At 45.5% G+C, this 18,558-nt stretch overlaps 1 protein-coding gene across 1 annotated transcript in view; it reads left to right on the forward strand.

The window, feature by feature from the left end:
• ABCC11 (ATP binding cassette subfamily C member 11) overlaps positions 1 to 18,558 on the forward strand; it is a 67,024-nt gene that overhangs the window by 14,500 nt on the left and 33,966 nt on the right. Inside the window, exons 6-13 of the mRNA XM_017530181.2 lie at positions 2,564 to 2,737; positions 3,499 to 3,646; positions 5,457 to 5,605; positions 6,933 to 7,040; positions 10,183 to 10,434; positions 13,106 to 13,177; positions 15,742 to 15,866; positions 18,219 to 18,291. Of these exons, the coding sequence (XP_017385670.1) occupies positions 2,564 to 2,737; positions 3,499 to 3,646; positions 5,457 to 5,605; positions 6,933 to 7,040; positions 10,183 to 10,434; positions 13,106 to 13,177; positions 15,742 to 15,866; positions 18,219 to 18,291 (1,101 nt within the window). The remainder of the gene's footprint in view (positions 1 to 2,563; positions 2,738 to 3,498; positions 3,647 to 5,456; positions 5,606 to 6,932; positions 7,041 to 10,182; positions 10,435 to 13,105; positions 13,178 to 15,741; positions 15,867 to 18,218; positions 18,292 to 18,558) is intronic.

Consider the following 18,558-nt stretch of genomic DNA (forward strand, 5'->3'; position numbering starts at 1 on the left):
TAGAGGATTAATGGACTCACAGTTCCACATGGCTGAGGAGGCCTCACAATCAAGGCAGAAGGCAAAAGCCACATCTTAGATGGCAGCAGACAACGGAGAATAAGAGAGCTTCTGTAGGGAAACTCCCCCTTATGAAACCATCAGATCTTGTGAGACTTATTCACTACCATGAGAACAGCATGGGAACGACCTGTCCCCCTCATTCACTTACCTCCCACTGGGCCACTCCCGCAACATATGGAAATTGTGGGAGCTTCAATTCAAGATGAGATTTGGGTGGGGACCCAGCCAAAGCACATCATTTTTTTTTCAATGATGCTGAATCATAATTACAGTACTTTCAACGTGTCCCAATAAAGTGCTATATATACATTACCTAGCACCATTCTCAAATCAACATGAGAAAGCAGGTTGTGTTATTATTCCCATTTCACTGATCAGATGACAGAGGCACAGAGAGGTGGAATAACTTGTCTATGGTTGCACAGCTAGTAAATGACAAGTCTGGGACAGTTTAACTCCAGCACCCAAGATTACCTACTACTTCTGGGGTGACTTTGTTGTTGTTTGAGACGGGTTCTCACTCTGTCACCCAGGCTGGAGTGCAGTGGTACCATCATAACTCACTGCAGTCTCGACCTCCTGGGTTCCAGCAATCTTCCCCTCTAAGCCTCCTGAGTAGCTAGGACTACAGGCATGCATCACCATGGTAGGCAAATTTTTAATTTTTTTTTTTAGAGCTGGGATCTTGCTATGTTGCCCAGGCTGGTCTGGAACTCCTGGCCTCAAACAATCTTCCTGCTTCAGCCTCCCAAAGATTTGGAATTACAGGCATGAGCCACTTTGCACAGCCTGGGGTGAACTTCTTTAATCCTTTCCCAATGACTTCTTGAATGTTTCCAGCGTTTGGCTGGCGTAGGCAGTGTTGTAATGAACATCCTTTTATGTGTTTCATCTAACATGTGTGACTGTTTCTCAACAGAAAAGTGAAACCATCAGATCATGTTTTGTGGAATTGTTAACTTTAAAAGATACTTTAAAATTGTCCTTCACAGTGGCTAAACCACTGTGTACTTCCTAATGTACTTTTAAAAGTTTTAAAGGCTCCCACTAGGGCTTGTTCTGGAAACTGGAAGGAGTTTAGGTGAAAGTTAAAAGCAAATCTTTTTTAGGGATTTGAATCCCTTTGTAAGGGATTCTAGACACATTAATGAATTGTTCATTAAAGATTTCCTGATTTGGAATGTAAGGTTTCATGTTTTTGTTTTTGCTTTGAGACTGAGTCACTCTCTTGCTCAGGCTGGAGTGCAGTGGCCTGATTACAGCTTATTGCAACCTTGATCTCCCTGGCTCAAGTGATCCTCCAGCCTCTGCCTCCTGAGTAGTTGGGACTACAGGCATGTGCCACCATGCCCGGCTAATTTTCCTACTTTTTGTAGAGATGAGTTTTGGCCATGTTGTTCAGGCTGGTCTCAAATTCCTGGGCCCAAGTGAACCACCCACCTTGGCCTCCCTGTGCCTGGCCAAATGTTACTTTTTATATAGCGTTAAGCCAGGCAATTATGTGGGACAAGGAAAGTAGGCAGAAGAATCTATAGTAAAAAGAAGAAAAAGGCGAAAATTTAATTATTATTATTGTTAGTAGTAGAATGAATAAAATCGAATGAAGAATAGAAGGAATTCTCTGGAATATAGATATTAGTAGTGTTACCAAGCAAAAGGGGCTCACTGCCCGATGGGCTAGAAGCCAATACTTTGACACTGGGTTTTTGAGAAAAGAAAAGCTTTTTATTGCAAGTTGGCTCACAAGGAGACAGGAGTCCAGCCCAGATCTGTCTCCTCGTGCTGGCTTTAAGACAGTAATTTTATTAGGAAAGGTTTAAGGGGGTGGATTCTGAGATTAGTAGGTGATTGGGGTCTGAAAAGTCCTTGCACGTATGTGGTGATCTCTTCATGTCTCTTCATGAGTCCCATTTGTAAATTCAGGGGAAGTTAGTATGAAACATATGGTGGAAATTTAGGCTGTGACATTAGCAAGCTGGTTCTGCACAGACTCTAGTTAGCCATACTGGTTCCTTCCGTTTTAGCCAGTTCTGTTATCTTACAAGCATAGGGACTTAAAGCAAGTTGTTTCTTTTTGTGACTGCTATCCTACAAACTCAAGAATTTCTGTTAGTTACCGGTTTCTTTAACTCTTTCGGGCATGGTGTCAGTAGCAGTAGTAATAGTAGTAGTATTCATTGTAGTAAAATATCCCTTTTATTGAGCACATTCTGTATGCACAGATACTGTCTATTTCATTGAAATCTCACACAGCCCGTAAAAAGTAAGTATAATTATTCCAGCTTTACAGATGGAGAAACTGAGGCTGAGAGTGGAAAGTAACTTTTTGAGGCTCACACAGCCAGACAGAAGAGAACAGTGAACTTGGGGTGTCTGTCTCTACTCTTCCTTCCTGCCTCTCAAGCCTTCCTTCTAGGAGAGGGCATGGAGAGGCCACCTGCCACCCTTTCTGGGTACCCAGGGAGGTGACACCTGTGCCTGTGGATTTTCTGTCTTGCAGGCCATCAGCTTCTTCACAAGTGACTTGAACTACCTGTTTGAAGGGGTGTACTATGGCCCCCTGTTACTGATTGCCTGCTCCTCACTGATAGTCTCCTGCATTTCTTCCTACCTCATTATTGGACAGACTGCACTTATAGCCACTTTCTGCTATCTCCTGGTTTTCCCACTGGAGGTAATGTCTTTCTTTGCCACCCATTTGATGGTGGGCCCCGGAAGTCCCAGGGCTCTGGAATCTGGGATAACTCTTGAGTGAGAATGTTGATGCTTGTTGACCATTCAATCTGTTGTGGTTAAGATTCAGCTCCAATCCCTAACTCAAACTATTCTCTGGCCACAATATTTGGTTAATAAGTAACTAAGAGGTGAATATGATGTGCAAAGTCTACCTCGTAGCTTTCTATGGGAGATTATCTGCTTCACCAACTTTCCTTTGTAGATAATCTCTGTGCAAGATATTTGTTCCATCTCTTCTACCCAGAATGTGCTGATGTAACAATGCAGCCAGCATTTAACATTTGTCTGAGCACAATATAGTGGGGAAAGGGAAGCACATTTGTGACCAAAGATTCAGGTGAAATAAAATTGAGCAAAACAGAAATGACTCTTGAATTATGTGTGCTCTGAATTACTGAAATCAAGTATTTTCCTGAAGGTGGTCACTCTGATTGAAAGGCGATTTTAATTATTAGAGGGTTTAGGGTTCACAGAAGACAGAGGAAGCATTTCGGTTTAGTTTCTAAGTAGCCACAGCCTTTCTCAGGAGAGAAAGGCCCCTGGGATGCTCTAAGGCATGGTGGCCTGGAGAGCTTCAATTAGAAAACCTCTCTTTGGAAATACACCCAGTTGCCCTACTTATGCTAGGCTGAACTCTCCTGCCCTTGTCAAAGGAAGCCCTTGCAGATCAATTCCAAACTTGCTGTATCCTGACTCCAGGTATTCATGACCCAATTGTTTTTGAAGACTCAGCATCACACATCTGAGGTCAGTGACCAGCGCATCCGTGTGACCAGTGAAGTGCTCACTTGCATTAAGCTGATTAAAATGTACACATGGGAGAAACCATTTGCAAAAATAATTGAAGGTATGGAAAATTTGACTTTCTGCTCTGAACGTGGTGATGTCACAGTGGGCCATACCCCTTTCACCTCTTGGGGATTTTTTGATGCTTTGGGGATGGTGCTGTGCTCTTTGGAGAATGTTCTCGTGGTTATCTTTGGTGTATTTCTTTTTTCTTTCCTCTTGAGCAAGGCTTTATTGTCAATTTGTAAAGTAGCTAAACTATTTCCAAATAAACAGAACATACGCACTGAAAGAGAAAAAGTAAACTATATTATGCAATACACACTATTTTTTCTTCTTCTTCTTTTTTTTTTTTTTTTTTTTGAGACAGAGTCTCACCTGTCACCAGGCTGGAGTGCAGTGGTGCGATCTCGGCTCACTGCAGCCTCTGCCTCCTGGGTTCAAGCAATTCTCCTGCCTCAGCCTCCCAAGTAGCTGGGACTACAGGCGTGTGCCACCATGCCCAGCTAATTTTTGTGTTTTTTTTTAGTAGAGACGGGGTTTCACCATGTTGGCCAGGATGGTCTCGATCTCTTGACCTTGTGATCTGCCCGCCTCAGCCTCCCAAAGTGCTGGGATTACAGACTCTTCTCTTAAATGAAAACATTTAATTAAATTTCTTCTGAATTATTACATTTTGTCAGTCAATATTTTTATCTGAAGTGTTTTTTATTGTTGAATATATAATATTTTTATTCTGCATGACTTGGCACATTGTCTCAATATGAATTCAAGAGCCTGACATTTGTCTGTCAATGTTAATCCTTTGGTAAATTGTTTCCTCTATCATCTTTCTTAGTATATTTCTTCTCCTCTTGTAGTGATTTTTCAATGAAGTATTTCTAGGCTTTTAATGGAAATGGTAGGTATTAGAGAACCATAGAAAACCAACTTCTTTGATCTCATCTTATTTTGCTACTTTTTATTTTGCCAGTAAGTCTGTGTTCTAACATATACATTTTCTGTAAAATACATTGAGTATTTCTGTACATTCAATGTGATTGACTATCAGAGTATATAAAGCAGACTTTTATTCTTCAACCAGAGCAAATGTGGCAATCAATAATAATCAATAAGTTGTCATTGCTCATACATATTGATCAGATTCAGCAGTTCCAAAAGAAATATTTTTTTCTATTTTTAAAAATGCGTGAACACCATCAAGTCAATTCTCCAGGAAAGATATCTTTAACCTTGTTATGTTTGATTGACTTCTAAAATTGTTTAGATTTTCTTTATCTAGATGGAAGTAGAACAAACTTCATTCCTTCTGCAATTCTGCAGTGCAATGTTGGTTTAAATTACCAAAGCGTTAGAAACGCAGGTGCAAGTGAGTGCATAAGTGAAACTTCACATTCTTGCATTTAGGGATTCATAACATGGTAAATGAGGAATTATTAGTACATGTGCAGATCATGCAGGATTGTTGCATAGATACACACATGCCATGGTGGTTTGCTGCTTCCATCCCCCTGTCACCTACATCAGGCATTTCTCCCAGTATTATCCCTCCCCAACCTCCCCACCCCCCACCATCCCTCCCCTAGCCCCCTATCCCCCAACAGACCCCAGTGTGTGATGTTCCCCTCCCCATGTCCATGTATTTTCATTGTTCAACATCCACCTATGAGTGAGAACATGTGGTGTTTGGTTTTCTGTTCTTATGTCAGCTTGCTGAGAATGATGGTTTCCAGATTCATCCATGTTCCTGCAAAGAACATGAACTCATCCTTTTTTATGATTGCATAGTATTCCATGGTGTATATGTGCCACATTTTCTTTATCCAGTCTATCATTGATGGGCATTTGGGTATTTCTTTTTTATTTCCCAGACCTAAGAAAGAAGGAAAGGAAACTAGTGGAGAAGTGTGGGCTTGTCCAGAGCCTGACCATTACAATCTTCTTCATCACCCCGACAGTGGCCACAGTGGTCACGATTCTCATCCACACATTCTTAAAGTTGAAACTCACAGCATCAATGGTAAGGCTTTGGGGTGCTTTGTTTTCTCCCCATCATGATCGCGAGTTTTTTCATGTGTCCTTTTTTAGCCCATGCCCCTCAAAGCTCTGAAGGCTTTGCAAATAGACACTATATGTTGATTTTGATTTTCCAGACAAGAGAATGGCACTGTCTTCCATCTCAACCCATCTGAGAAAGTGACATCTCAGATAGCCCTGTGGGTGAGCCGGATGGCAGAACCATCAGGTTATGGGGGAGGTGGTACCTATAGTTAAAATTCTGATAATCAGAATCACATCTTGAAGTTGAAAAGTTCCTCTAATCCCCTAATAAAGGCCCTGGAAATGCACTTTAAATACAGAGGTATAGCTTCTTTGGTATTTCCCTTCATGGTCTGAACCTGGCCCTTAGAAGTGGCAGCTGCCTTTCAGGGTTAGGAATCCCAGCTCTTTGAGCAGAATAAGACAGCGTGCTGCTCTTGAAGGGGTGGTAATACGGCTGGGGAGGCCAGGAGGCCGCACCCAGAGCAAGAAGGGAAGCACTTGAGAGTTTGCAGCCAAGGGTTGGTGTGTGCCTCAGATGGCTGGCCCCTCTGCTTGGCTCAGGCATGCACCAGGAAAACACCCCCCAGAAGTCTGAGGGTATTGGAGGGCCATAGAAGGAATACTTTCAGAGGGACTTAAGGCATTGAGATAATACCAGGCAGGTCTAGACCAAGGCATTCCCACTGCATTGGAGTTCACTTTTGGATGAAGCCAGAAGAAGAAAGGAGGAGAGATGGGCATGGATTGGAAGGTTCTTACGGCACCTCCGGGAGGGTACTTTCTGAGGTCCTGAGAGCCTAAGGTGTTTTGCTGTAGTCACAGTGCAGCATGGGTTAGGCATGAAGGGTAAGAAGATGTTGAATGTAAGAAGAAAACAAACATCTAAGGCAAAGAAGAAGAAGTAGGACCTTGACAGCAAGAACAGCATCAAGCTACATTGAAAGGAAGTAATGCTCACTCCCTTGAGTTTTCTTGGCCTTTCCCAAACTTTATTCCTGTACACACTTTATGATTTTTCTCACTGTGCCGTTGGGGAAACTGGGCTGTGGTAGAGGCGACCTGCCCAAAGCTACAGGTGTGAGTGGCTAAGCTGCAACAGGGACTAGGCCTTCAACTCTAAGACTCCAAGAAGAGGGCTCTTTTCCCAGCTTTTTCCAGTCTCCCCCCAAACGCTAGTTTAGCCTCTGTTGGATGAAGCAACTGCTTGTTGGAAGCTGAGGATGCAGCTCAGGGGTGCGGGTGCCAGGGAATGGAGGAAGCAGGAAGGACCATGACCCTCACTGCCTCTTCCCCTTCTTACCCAGGCCTTCACCATGGTGGCCTCCCTGAATCCCCTTCGGATGGCAGTGTTCTTTGTGCCCTTTGCAGTCAAAGGTCTCATGAATTCCAGGTCTGCGGTGAAGAGGTGCAAGGTAGGTGGTCAGGGGACTGGCTGTAGGCCCCCTACTTGGACGCTCCTCTGCCTTCAGCCCCCGTGATGTTCCTCCGGAACACGTCTCCTGGCCAAGGCCTAGGTCGAGACAGGGATTGGTTAACTCAGTGACCTCCTGTGTCCAGGCTGGTGTGCAGCCTGAGAAGACAGACGAATCGGGTCAGGTCTCAGTCCCCAAGGAGATCTTAGGATAGTGTGTCCAAACCAGGTCTCAGACAGATGCTCTGCAGACTTTACCCAGGTTTGCATAGAGTTACCCTGATAGTTTTGTTTTAGAAAAACACCATAGATGTTGCTTGCATTGAAAAACGTGAACATTTTATGTGAAAGCCCAGATTTTTGAATTCTCTTGAATGATTAGAAGTTCTGGCAACCCTGGACCACATTCTCCCATGGCCACAAGCAGCTGGAGCAGAGGTGACAGCTTCCCTGTTTAGATGGAGGCATTTAGCTTAAGTTTGCTGCCGTGTCTACCACACACTATAGTACCTCCAGCCCTGAAGCTGCATTTTACTTACCATTTATCATCTTAAAAATGGTCCACTTCACTTATTTACATAGCTGGCATCTAAGTTTGAAAACCCTAATATAAATCAATTTTTAAAAATCATTTTGTGGCAGGACACTGTGGCTCACACCTGTAATCCCAGCACTTTGGGAGGCCAAGGCAGGCAGATCACCTGAGGTCAGGAGTTCAAGACCAGCCTGGCTAGCATGGTGAAACCCTGTCTCTACAAAAAATTAGCCAGGCATAGTGGTGGGTACTTGTAATCCCAGCTACTTGGTAGGCTGAGGCAGGGAATTGCTTGAACCTGGGAGGTGGAGGTTGCAGTGAGCTGAGATCGCGCCACTGCATTCCAGGCTGGATGACAGAGTGAGACTCCATCTCAGAAAAAAAGTCATTTTGTAGTCATCCCACTTTTATGTACATGTAGTCTACGACCTATATCACTCATTCACTCATTCATTCATTAATGCAAAAAATATTTATTGAACTTTTACTACAAGCCAGGCACTGAGAATACTGCATTAAACAGGGGTCCCTGCTGTCAGGGAGTTCTGTTATGTTTTTGTATTGGAAGCAGACAACTAACAAGTAAATAAATGATCAAAGAGGATTAGATCAGATCATCTGAAGAGCCATGATGCCAAAAAAACAATGTGATGTTCTAGAGCAAGTTTGTCCAACCTGCAGCTCACAGGTCACATGCAGCCCAGGATAGCTTTGAATGTGGCCCAACACAAATTTGTGAACTTTCTTAAAACATTAGGAGATTTTGTTTTGCAGTTTCTTTTTTTCTCATCAGCTGTTGTTGGTGTTAGTGTATTTTCTGTGTGGCCCAAGACAATTCTTCTTCCAGTGTGGCCCAGGGAAGCCAAAGGATTGGACGTACTTGTTCTAGGGAATATGCTGGGGAGGGCTGGGGGTTCCCGGGAAGATCCTGGTTAGGGAAGGCCCCTGTGAAGGTGACTTTGGAGCTGAGTGATGATGACCAAGCAGAGGAAACAACAAGTGTGAAAGCCCTGAGGCTGGGATGAACTTGGCTGGTCTGAGTGACACAAAGAGTGCTGTGCTTATCACCAGCCCAGTGTGCTTCCCTGACTTGTCAGCAGCTGTGAAAGGGTTCCTGCAGCTGCCTTCCTTCCCATGGGGGCACTGGGTTCTCCCATCTGTTTTCCCCTTCTTTGCCTGTTTTCATCTGTGGAGGGGGTAGAGATGAGGAAGCCGCAATCTGGGCTCAGGAGGATGGATAAGAGTCCAAAATGTCAGTAAGCACCCTTCTAGATCTTTTAAGCATATCTCCAGGTAGGGATATGTGAATGTAACATGACTTTGGTGGGATCATACTCCCCTCCCATTCTTTTAATTGCTAGAATTTATGTAGTTCAACCCTTGTGCTTTATAGACAGGGAGCTGGAGATGCAGAGAGAAGTGACCTGCTGATGGTCACCTTTTGAAATGTATGATCCCAAATATCCTTTCCCCAGTGTGGGGCACAGCAGAGCTTTTTGTTTTCAATAGCTATAAGTAGATTTTTTTTCTTTAGAGATGGAGTCTCGCTGTGTTGCCCAGGCTGGAGTGCAGTGGCATGATCTCGGCTCACTGCAACCTCCCCCTCCTGAGTTCTAGCAGTTCTCCTGCCTCAGCCTCCCTAGTAGCTGGGACTACAGACGCAGGCTGCTACACCTGGTGAATTTTTTGTATTTTAGTAGAGACAGGGTTTCACCATGTTGCCCAGGCTGGTCTCAGACTCCTAAACTCAGGCAGTCCATCTGCCTCGGCCTCCCAAAGTACTAGGATTACAGGTGTGAGCTACTACACCCAGCCAATTAGAATTTTTTTTAAGAGAGGAAAGTCTCACTATGTTTCCCAGGCTGGACTCCCGAGCAGTCCCCCAACCTGGCCTCCCAAAGTGCTAAGATTACAGACATAAGCCATTATGTCCAGTCCAATATAATTTAATTAGGCTGGCACAGTGGCTCATGCCTATAAGCCCAGCACTTTGGGAAGCTGAGGCGGGCAGATCATCTGAGACCAGCTTAACCAACATGGTGAAACCCCATCTCTACTAAAAATGCAAAAATTAGCCGGGCATATTGGTGGGTGCCTGTAGTCGCAGCTACTTGGGAGACTAAGGCAGAAGAATTGCTTCAACCTGGGAGGTGGAGGTTGCAGTGAGCCAAGATCATGCCATTGCTCTCCAGCCTGGGCAATAGAGCAAGAAAGACTCCATCTCAAAAATAAATAAATGAAAAATAATTAAATAAATAGAATTCAATTAGAAAAACCTCAGTCCTATGAGAGTGGCTATCATCACTTGGGATGAGGCTAATGTAGGTTAGGCCTTTTAGTCAACCTCTGGAGCGCAGAGTTGCAGTTGATAGTGCAGTGTTTGCAAATATGGAAGAGTGGCCTGGTGGTCTGAAATTTGGAAAACACTGATCTAGAATTTTCACCAGCAGTAACTGGCCTTTCCTAACTGTTGGTACTGCTGCAAACTTACTGCTTATTAGAAATTCACAAAAGCATACCAACTGGCAGGCTTGTAAAGCTGGGAACATATTCCTGCCGAACTAAAGAACTGTATTCCTCCTCCCTCCATTTCTTTTTGTCTTTACAGAAGTTCTTCTTCCAGGAAAGCCCTGTTTTCTATGTCCAGACATTACAAGACCCCAGCAAAGCTCTGGTCTTGGAGGAGGCCACCTTGTCGTGGCGACAGACCTGCCCTGGGATCGTCAATGGGGCATTTGAGCTGGAGAGAAATGGACACACTTCTGAGGGGATGACCAGGCCTAGAGATGCCCTTGGGCCAGAGGAAAAAGGGAACAGCCTGGGCCCAGAGTTGCACAAGATCAACCTGATAGTGTCCAAGGTAGCCTTGTCCAGGCCATGCAGGCAGGCTGGCTGCCAGATTCTCAGGGCCTAAGCTGGGAACTTCCCCGGGTGCCCCACCTTTTCCTTGGTTAAAAACTGCCCTCTCCAAGATCTCTTCCTTTAAAATTCAAATTTTAATGGTGGGCAAATACAGGATGTCTTTCATTCTTTAGTGTGAATTAATCTATCATCTAAATTTTTTTGGCTTAGGTAAGACCCAAAATAATATGAAAGTATTGTGTGCTGTTCCTTGGAAGGACCAAGGACACAGAAAGGAGAAGGGGAAGGAGGCCAAGCTGACATTTATTATATTCCTCATATGTGCCAAGCACTATCCTATGTTTGAATTGGGGTATTCTGTGAATTCACCTTATCTGGCTCTTTCTCTGCCTAATGTTTACAAACATTAGCTTCGTCCTGTCTCCTGTTTGCCCCTCCTCTTTTCTTCTCTGTTATCTGTTAATGTAGATATTGATATCTAATAATAATTGATACAGAATATAGATATTGATCTATAGATATGACAAATGTCTACAAATAAATAATATCTAGGGGTAATAAGTGTTAATATCCAACATCTGCGTCTCTTATCTATTTATACTTTCTTCCTTGGTGATCATCTCTAGTCCTGTGGCTTTAAGTTCTATCTCTGTGCCATTATCCCTAGCCTTGAAGTCTTTTCTGGGCTCCAGACTCAATTGCCTATTTAATATCTCTCTTAAATGTCCATCAAGCTTTTAAAATGAAACAAGGTTTTGATACCCCCTTTGATGAGTTTGCCAAATCTTCCTTCTCCTGGGAGATGGTACCATCATCCTTCCAGTGGTTGAGGACCTGGAAGTCACACTTGATTCCTTTCCTTCCTTCCCTTGAATCCAATCCATTAGCTTGACTTCCATATCTGCCCTGAACCCACCACCCTCACCATTGCCCCTCTACTGCCCTATCCCTGCTGCTGTCATGCCACTCCCAGAACCTCCTCATCCACCTCTCTGCTCCCACATTCGCCTTCTTTTATGAGCCTTTTACCATGCAACAGACAGGGATTTTTCTTTTTTATTATTATTTTTATTTGAGACGGAGTCTTGCTCTTTCACCCAGGCCGGAGTGCAGTGGCACGATCTCAGTTCACTGCAACCTGTGTCTCCTGGGTTCATGCGATTCTCTGTCTCAGCCTCCTGGGTAGCTGGTATTACAGGCATGTACCAGTATGCCTGGCTAATTTTTTTGTGTTTTTAGTAGAGACAGGGTTTCACCATCTTGGCCAGGCTGGTCTTGAACTCCTCACATTGTGATCCATCCGCCTCGGCCTCTCAAAGTGCTGGGATTACAGGCGTGAGCCACTGTGCCCAGCCAATTTTCCTTTTTTAAATAATTAATATGTATTTTTTATTTCAATAGCTTTTGGGGTACAAGTGGGTTTTGATTAGATGATGACTTATATAGTGGTGAAGTTGAGATTTTAGTGAACCTATCACCTGACAGTGTGCATTGTACCCCATTGGTAGTTTGTATCTCTCAGCCAACTCCCACCCTCTGTCTCTCTGAGCCTCCAAAATCCATTATACCAGGGGTCCCCAACACCTGGACTGCAGACCCTCTCTGGTCCTCAGCCTGCTGCACAGCAGGAGGTGAGCGGCAGGCCAGTGAGCATCACCACCTGAGCTCCGCCTTCTGTCAGATCAGCGGTAGCATTAGATTCTTGTAGGAGCGTGAACCTTATTGTGAAGTGTGCATGTGAAGGATCCAGGTTGCATGCAAGCAAGATTCCTTATGAGAATCTTTCTTGGTGATCTGAGGTGAAACAGTTTCATCCTGGAACCAATTCCCCACCATCCCCAGTTTGTAAAAAAATTGTCTTCCATGAAACTGGTTCATGACAGAGGGCTCTTTCTAAAACATAAACCAATCCAAGTCACTCTCCTTAAACCCTTCAGTGACTTTTCACTGCCCTTAGAGCCCAGGTTCCTCCAAATCCCCACCTGTACCTCTGACCTCTTCCCCACCAGAGTTCTCACAGCTCTTGGGCAGCCTTGACACTTGCTCTGTAGAAGCCTTCCCTGGCTGACTCATCTAAAATTGCCTCAACCCCCAACCCTCTGTCATAAGAGCCAATTTCATTTTACTTGCATCACTTACCATCTGATATTTATTTATTTATGTAGTCTGTCTTCCCACCCCCTCAGCTTACATTCTAAGCTCAATGTGAGGTATTTTCTTCATTACTGAGTCCACAGAGGAAACTCAGATCACTATTTGATGGATGAATGGATGTTTGAATAAATGAATGAATGCATGCATGCATGAATTCTGTGAGTCTGGCTTCTTTATTCCCATTTCACAGATGGAGAAACTGAGGCTCAGAGAGGCTAAGTGGCTTTCCCAGGATTGCTGCATAGAATAGATACCAATCTGGAATTCAGGGTTCTTGCCACCTACCCCTGAGTTCCCCTCTGCCAATCCCGTTTGACCTTCTTCCTCTTGAGTTGCCCCTCCTGCCTCCAGGGACTGAATGCAAAGCTCCTCTGGAGCTTTGCTTGTCTGAGGGGTCTTGGGTTGTGTGTGGTTATTTTGTTTTCTGTGTGTTGATTTGGGTTCTAAACAGTTGAGCAGGTGGGTGTGCCAGGGCTGTGCTGTCCCAACACTTGTGTGTCCTCCTTGGCTTGCAGGGGATGATATTAGGGGTCTGTGGCACCACGGGGAGTGGTAAGAGCAGCCTGTTGTCGGCCATTCTGGGTGAGGTAAGTAACCTGTGGCTACATACGTGTCCGTCTGCAGACAGTCCAGGGCCTCCCAAGCTCCAGTTCCCCGGGTGGGGCCCCCCACTGCTTTCTTCCTCACAGGGGTCTAAGCAAGTGGGTTGTGCTTGCCCTGTGTGGGAGGTGCCTGATCAAGGTGGCCCTTTCCCCTCACCCTGCAGCAGTACTCCTGGTGCGAGCTGCCTCTTACGTCACCTGGAGATCTGTCCTTAACTGGGCTCTGTGAGGATACAGGGCGACTCAAAGTTAATATGATCATAAAAGTTATTTCACAGGGAATCAAGTCCAATCTCTCTCCCACAGTACAATACCCTGTTGCAGTGGTTCCTGTAAAAAAGGAGTGTAAAAGTCATTTCATAAAGCCAAGCTCATACCATTGAGGAGTGGGATGAATGTGCCTTTTAGGATGACATCGGAGGAGAAATGAAGGGGGAGAAACAGGGAGAAGGAAGGAAAGCTGGGGAGAGGAGGCCTGCTGGATGGGATGGGGCAGTCTTACTTGTACCCCAGCAGTGGGGTACACATGCCTGCCGGGTGCCCTTGCCCTTGAGATTTGAATCCCCCCAATCCATCCCCTGTATACGAGTTTGAGGTCTGCTGCTGTGTGGACATGTGGCTCACACACCTTTTCTCCAGTTCCTCTCTTCTCCTCTCCTCTCGCCTCCTCTCCTCTCCTCTTCCCTCCTCTGCCCTCCCCTCCCCTCCCCTCTCCTTTTTGACATAGAGTCTCACTCTGTCGCCCAGGCTGGTGTGCAATGGCACAGTCTCAGCTCATTGCAACCTCCACCTCCAGGGTTCAAGTGACTCTTGTGCCTCAGCCTCCTCAGTAGCTGAGACTACAGGCATGCACCATCAAGCCCAGCTAATTTTTGTATTTTTTGGTAGAGATGGCGTTTCACCATGTTGGCCAGGTTGGTCTTGAAATCCTGTCCTCAAGTGATCCACCTGACTCGGCCTTCCAAAGTGCTGGGATTACAGGCATTAGCCACCACGCCTGGCCATTTCTTCAGTTTCCAAAAAAAACCCCAAATCCATTCCCCAGATCCTTTGGGGTCATACTGCACACCTCATAATGATCACTAAAAATACCCGTGAAACCTGCTATGCAGTTTTGGTCACATTCCCACAGGCATCTCACACCAGCCCTTCCCCAAGGAGCCCCAGTCTCACTCCCTCCTGGGCTGCCATCTCTTTCCCCTTCTTCTTCTGCCCATTGTCCCTTCTTCCCACATCGTCGGGGGAAGTTTTCCTTCCTATATTCAGCTTTTCCCTCAGCTCCTTCCCCCAAATGGACATCGCCAAACTCGTTCCCTCTTCGGGATTCAGTTATGTTACCAACACCGGCTCTCTCCTACACATCAGCCACGTGCTGCATGTGGGATGGCCTTTCTCCAGTTTCTTTGCAACTGCAAAGCAGAAAGACTCCATTAAAAAAAAAAGTAAAACTAGCTTCATTACTTACATGCCAAGTCCTGTGCAAAGAGCTTTCCATTTTCCCCTTCGACCCTGGTAACCTCCCTTAACGAAGGCACACTCACAATGAGTACATTTACAGATGATTACATGAGGTTCGGAGAGGTGACTTGTCCAAGGTCATGCAGCAGGTAAGGAGTGAGCCAGGGCTGAGTCCCAGGTCCACCTGAGGTCGGAGCTCTGTTCTACATCACAGCAGCATTGCCCAGCAGCCTCCAGGCAAGGCCACCTCCCTACCGGGCCAGTGGTTTGTCAGTTTCCTATGCAAATGAGCCTGTCACTTTCCTTCTAATAAAGGGAAACACAGAGATGGCATTTTAAAGTTTTGTTCTTTTTGTTAAAGCTTGGCTCCAAACCAGAAGTAAACCTTTTGGGATACAAAAGAGAAAGGAGCACGAAGGATGAGGTCCCATGTTGGGGTGCTGTGGATGAGTGTCCATCTCTGTTTTTAATGTGTTTTTTTTGACCTTATGTAGAAAAGCAGGAAGAACATTACAGCAGAGATTCAGATACCCGCCACCTGGATGCAGCAGTTGATAGTTTTTGCATATTTACCTTACTACATAGACATAGATTTTGTAGAATGCTTTAAATTACATAGGTTTAACACTTTTCCTTCTAAATACTTCATCATGATCTCCAAAAGTAAGAACTTACCTAACCATGGTAACATTATCCTACCTAACAATAATAAAGCCATAATACCCAGGCATGCTCAGAGATGGCCTGGAACTTTCGGTGTGCACGGTGAAGACCATGAGGGCACTGGCAGCCAGGGAATGGGGCTGGGACAAATAAGAGGAAAAAAAGTATGGGGTGTCTTTAGTGCAGACCTTGGATTCAGTCCAAGCAGGACCTGGCCAGGCCTAACTCCAGCTGCTTCCATATGTTCTCATGGCTGGCCCCTGAGACTCACTGGTGGGCCTGGCAGGGCCGTGTTAAAAGTTCCTTTTACCTAGGAGAGCTCCCAAGGTCCCGGAGGGCAGTGGGGCCCTGGGCACTGTGCCTGCTGAACCAGGCAGGCTCTGTCCCTTGGCCCACCTGGTTCTGAGGCTGGACTCATTCTGCTGCAGATGCACTTGCTTGAGGGCTCGGTGGGGGTGCAGGGAAGTCTGGCCTATGTCCCGCAGCAGGCCTGGATCATCAGTGGGAACATCAGGGAGAACATCCTGATGGGAGGCTCATATGACGAGGCCCGGTAAGCTCCTGGGAGGGGAAGGGGAGAGCATGGGGTGTGTGGCTGGTCTGGGGGCACCTCCAGCTTCGAATGGTAATCTGACAACTGCTAATACTTGTGTGCTCCACTTACACACATTACCATATTCACTTCCCACTCTGAAAGAAATACCATCATATCCATTTTCCAGATGAATCAGCTGAGGTCCCAAGAGGTTAAGTAATTTGCCCAAAGTCACCCAGGTGGTGGGATGTGATAGCGCCAGGATTTGAATCCAGTTGCTTTCGGAAACTTCATGCTTAACTGTTATGCTATATTGATTCAAAATAGTCAATACACTCTCCCCCTCCAAAATTGCTACATTAGAACTTCATTTGTATTCATAAAATCTTGGCCCCTAAGTGAAAAGGAAAACAAATGTGAGCACTGAGGTTCTGCGACATCGAGGAAACAGGTTTGAATCTGTGGCCCCGTGGATCTCCCAAGTCTTGTCCACATCCCTTCTTTCCCTCTATGGCCTCTTCCTGCCCCAGAATCCTGGGGTTAACCTGCTCGAGACATGAGCCTGTATGTCATGAGTGAAGCCTGTTCAGTCGAGGATCCAGGAAAACTGCCCTGAATGCTATAGTTATGTTTCTAACTATGGTAGACTTTAACCTGTGACTGTTTGCTTGGTTTTGCAATCTGCCTCCAGTAACAGCATAGATATGGAGGTGTATGAACTGGCTGTCTCTGTCTAGTTGTCCTGTGGACACCTCACAATCATGTCCAATACCAACTCATGAGCACCCTGCCTGCCCAGCCTCATACCCCTGGTTTCTCTTCCCAACTCAGTTTAATGGCATCAGCCAAGCCTTGCACCCCAGGAAGCTAGATGCCTCCTTCTCTGGTTCCTTCCACATCTAATTGGTTGCCGATCGTGAATAAGTCTGTCTCCTGCATATCTCTTGTATGCCTCTCTTTTCCATCTCTGCTTCTAGTGCGTTCAGCCTGTGAGCTCTTATTTGAACAGTTCCCACTGCCCCTGCCCTTGGGTCCCTGTCTCTAATCTCCTGCTCTGTTCCACGCCACATAAGATTGTCTCCAGGGCAATGAGAGCAAGTCCCAGCTCTCATCTTGTCATTGCTCTTTTTTATGGTCTTCTATGAGACTGATAGAACTCATACAGAAGTTTTGAAATATCTGTTAAAATAAAAATGCACCTACCCTTTGACTCAGCAAATCCACTGTTAGGTATTTAATGTGTAGATATTTTCACCCATGAAAGCAAAGACCCATGTACAAGGATGTTCACACCGCATTGCTCACAGGAGCAAAGGAGTAGAAACAATTCGAATGTCTATCACTAGGGCACTGGTTATATAATTAATGGTGCAACCTTATAATGGAATACTACAGTGCCATTAAAACACTATAAACCTATACATGCAGTACACATCCATATATGAATAGATTATTTCTGAATAAATGCATAAGGTACTGTAATAGTTTTTTTTTTTTTTTTTTTAAGATGGAGTCTCACTTTGTCTCCAGGCTGGAGTGCAGTGGCGCAATCTTTGCTCACTGCAAACTCCGCCTCCTGGGTTTAAGTGATTCTCCTGCCTCAGTCTCTTAAGTAGCTGGTACTACAGGCACATGCCACCACACCCGGCTAAGTTTTGTATTTTTAGTAAACACGGTGTTTTGTCATGTTGGCCAGGCTAGTCTCAAACTCCTGACCTCAAGTCATCTGCCCGCCTCTGCCTCCCAAAGTACTGGGATTACAGGCATGAGCCACCATGCCTGCCGATAGTGGCTGCTTTTGAGAAAAAAAAATGAAGGTCAAAGATGGGAAAGGGAACTGCTTTTCACTGCATCTTTTTGTTATGGTCAAATATTTACTAAGAGCATGTATTAATTTAAAAGAAATGGGCCGGGCGTGGTGGCTCACACCTGTAATCCCAGCACTTTGGGAGGCCGAGGCGGGTGGATCACGAAGTCAAGAGATCGAGACCATCCTGGCCCCGTTGGTGAAACCCCGTCTCTACTAAAAATATAAAAAATTAGCCGGGCGTGGTGGTGCGTGCCTGTTGTCCCAGCTACTCGGGAGGCTGAGGCAGGAGAATTGCTTGAAACCGGAAAACGGAAGTTGCAGTGAGCCGGGATGGCGCCATTGCACTCCAGCCTAGCGATAGAGCGAGACTATGTCTCAAAAAAAAAAAAAAGAAATGAAAGAGGGAAGGAAATGAAAAAAGCCTCCAGTGTATACCATTAAACACAAGATCAAATGTAAGTTTCTTAGCATTAAAATTAAGACCCTTCCTTTTGACACTGGGAAGGGTGATGAGCAGGAGGGCTGGTCCCCTATGTCTTACAGCTCACCATCTTTTGCAGATACCTCCAGGTGCTCCACTGCTGCTCCCTAAATCGGGACCTGGAGCTTCTGCCGTTTGGAGACATGACGGAGGTGAGTGGGAGCGAGCATGTCTGCTCTGGATAATGTTGGTGATCTTGTGTTCCTGCTGCCTCCCCAGGCAGGAAGGGGAGGGATCCCAGCTCTTCCTCCCAGAGCAGCTAGAGTTTTTCCTGCAGCTTCTGCTTCAAAGCCAAGAACAAAGTCTCCCTCATTGAGGGAGGCTGGGGCTCACCTTATAGAGGGAGCTGGAAAGGAAAGAGGGTAGCTTACCCCGCAAAGGTGTAGAGCTGACTTCAAGCTCCTTCTGAAGCAAGAGCG

The sequence above is a fragment of the Cebus imitator genome, unplaced genomic scaffold (genome assembly GCF_001604975.1).
Source record: "Cebus imitator isolate Cc_AM_T3 unplaced genomic scaffold, Cebus_imitator-1.0 Scaffold63, whole genome shotgun sequence".
Classification (NCBI taxonomy): domain Eukaryota; kingdom Metazoa; phylum Chordata; class Mammalia; order Primates; family Cebidae; genus Cebus; species Cebus imitator.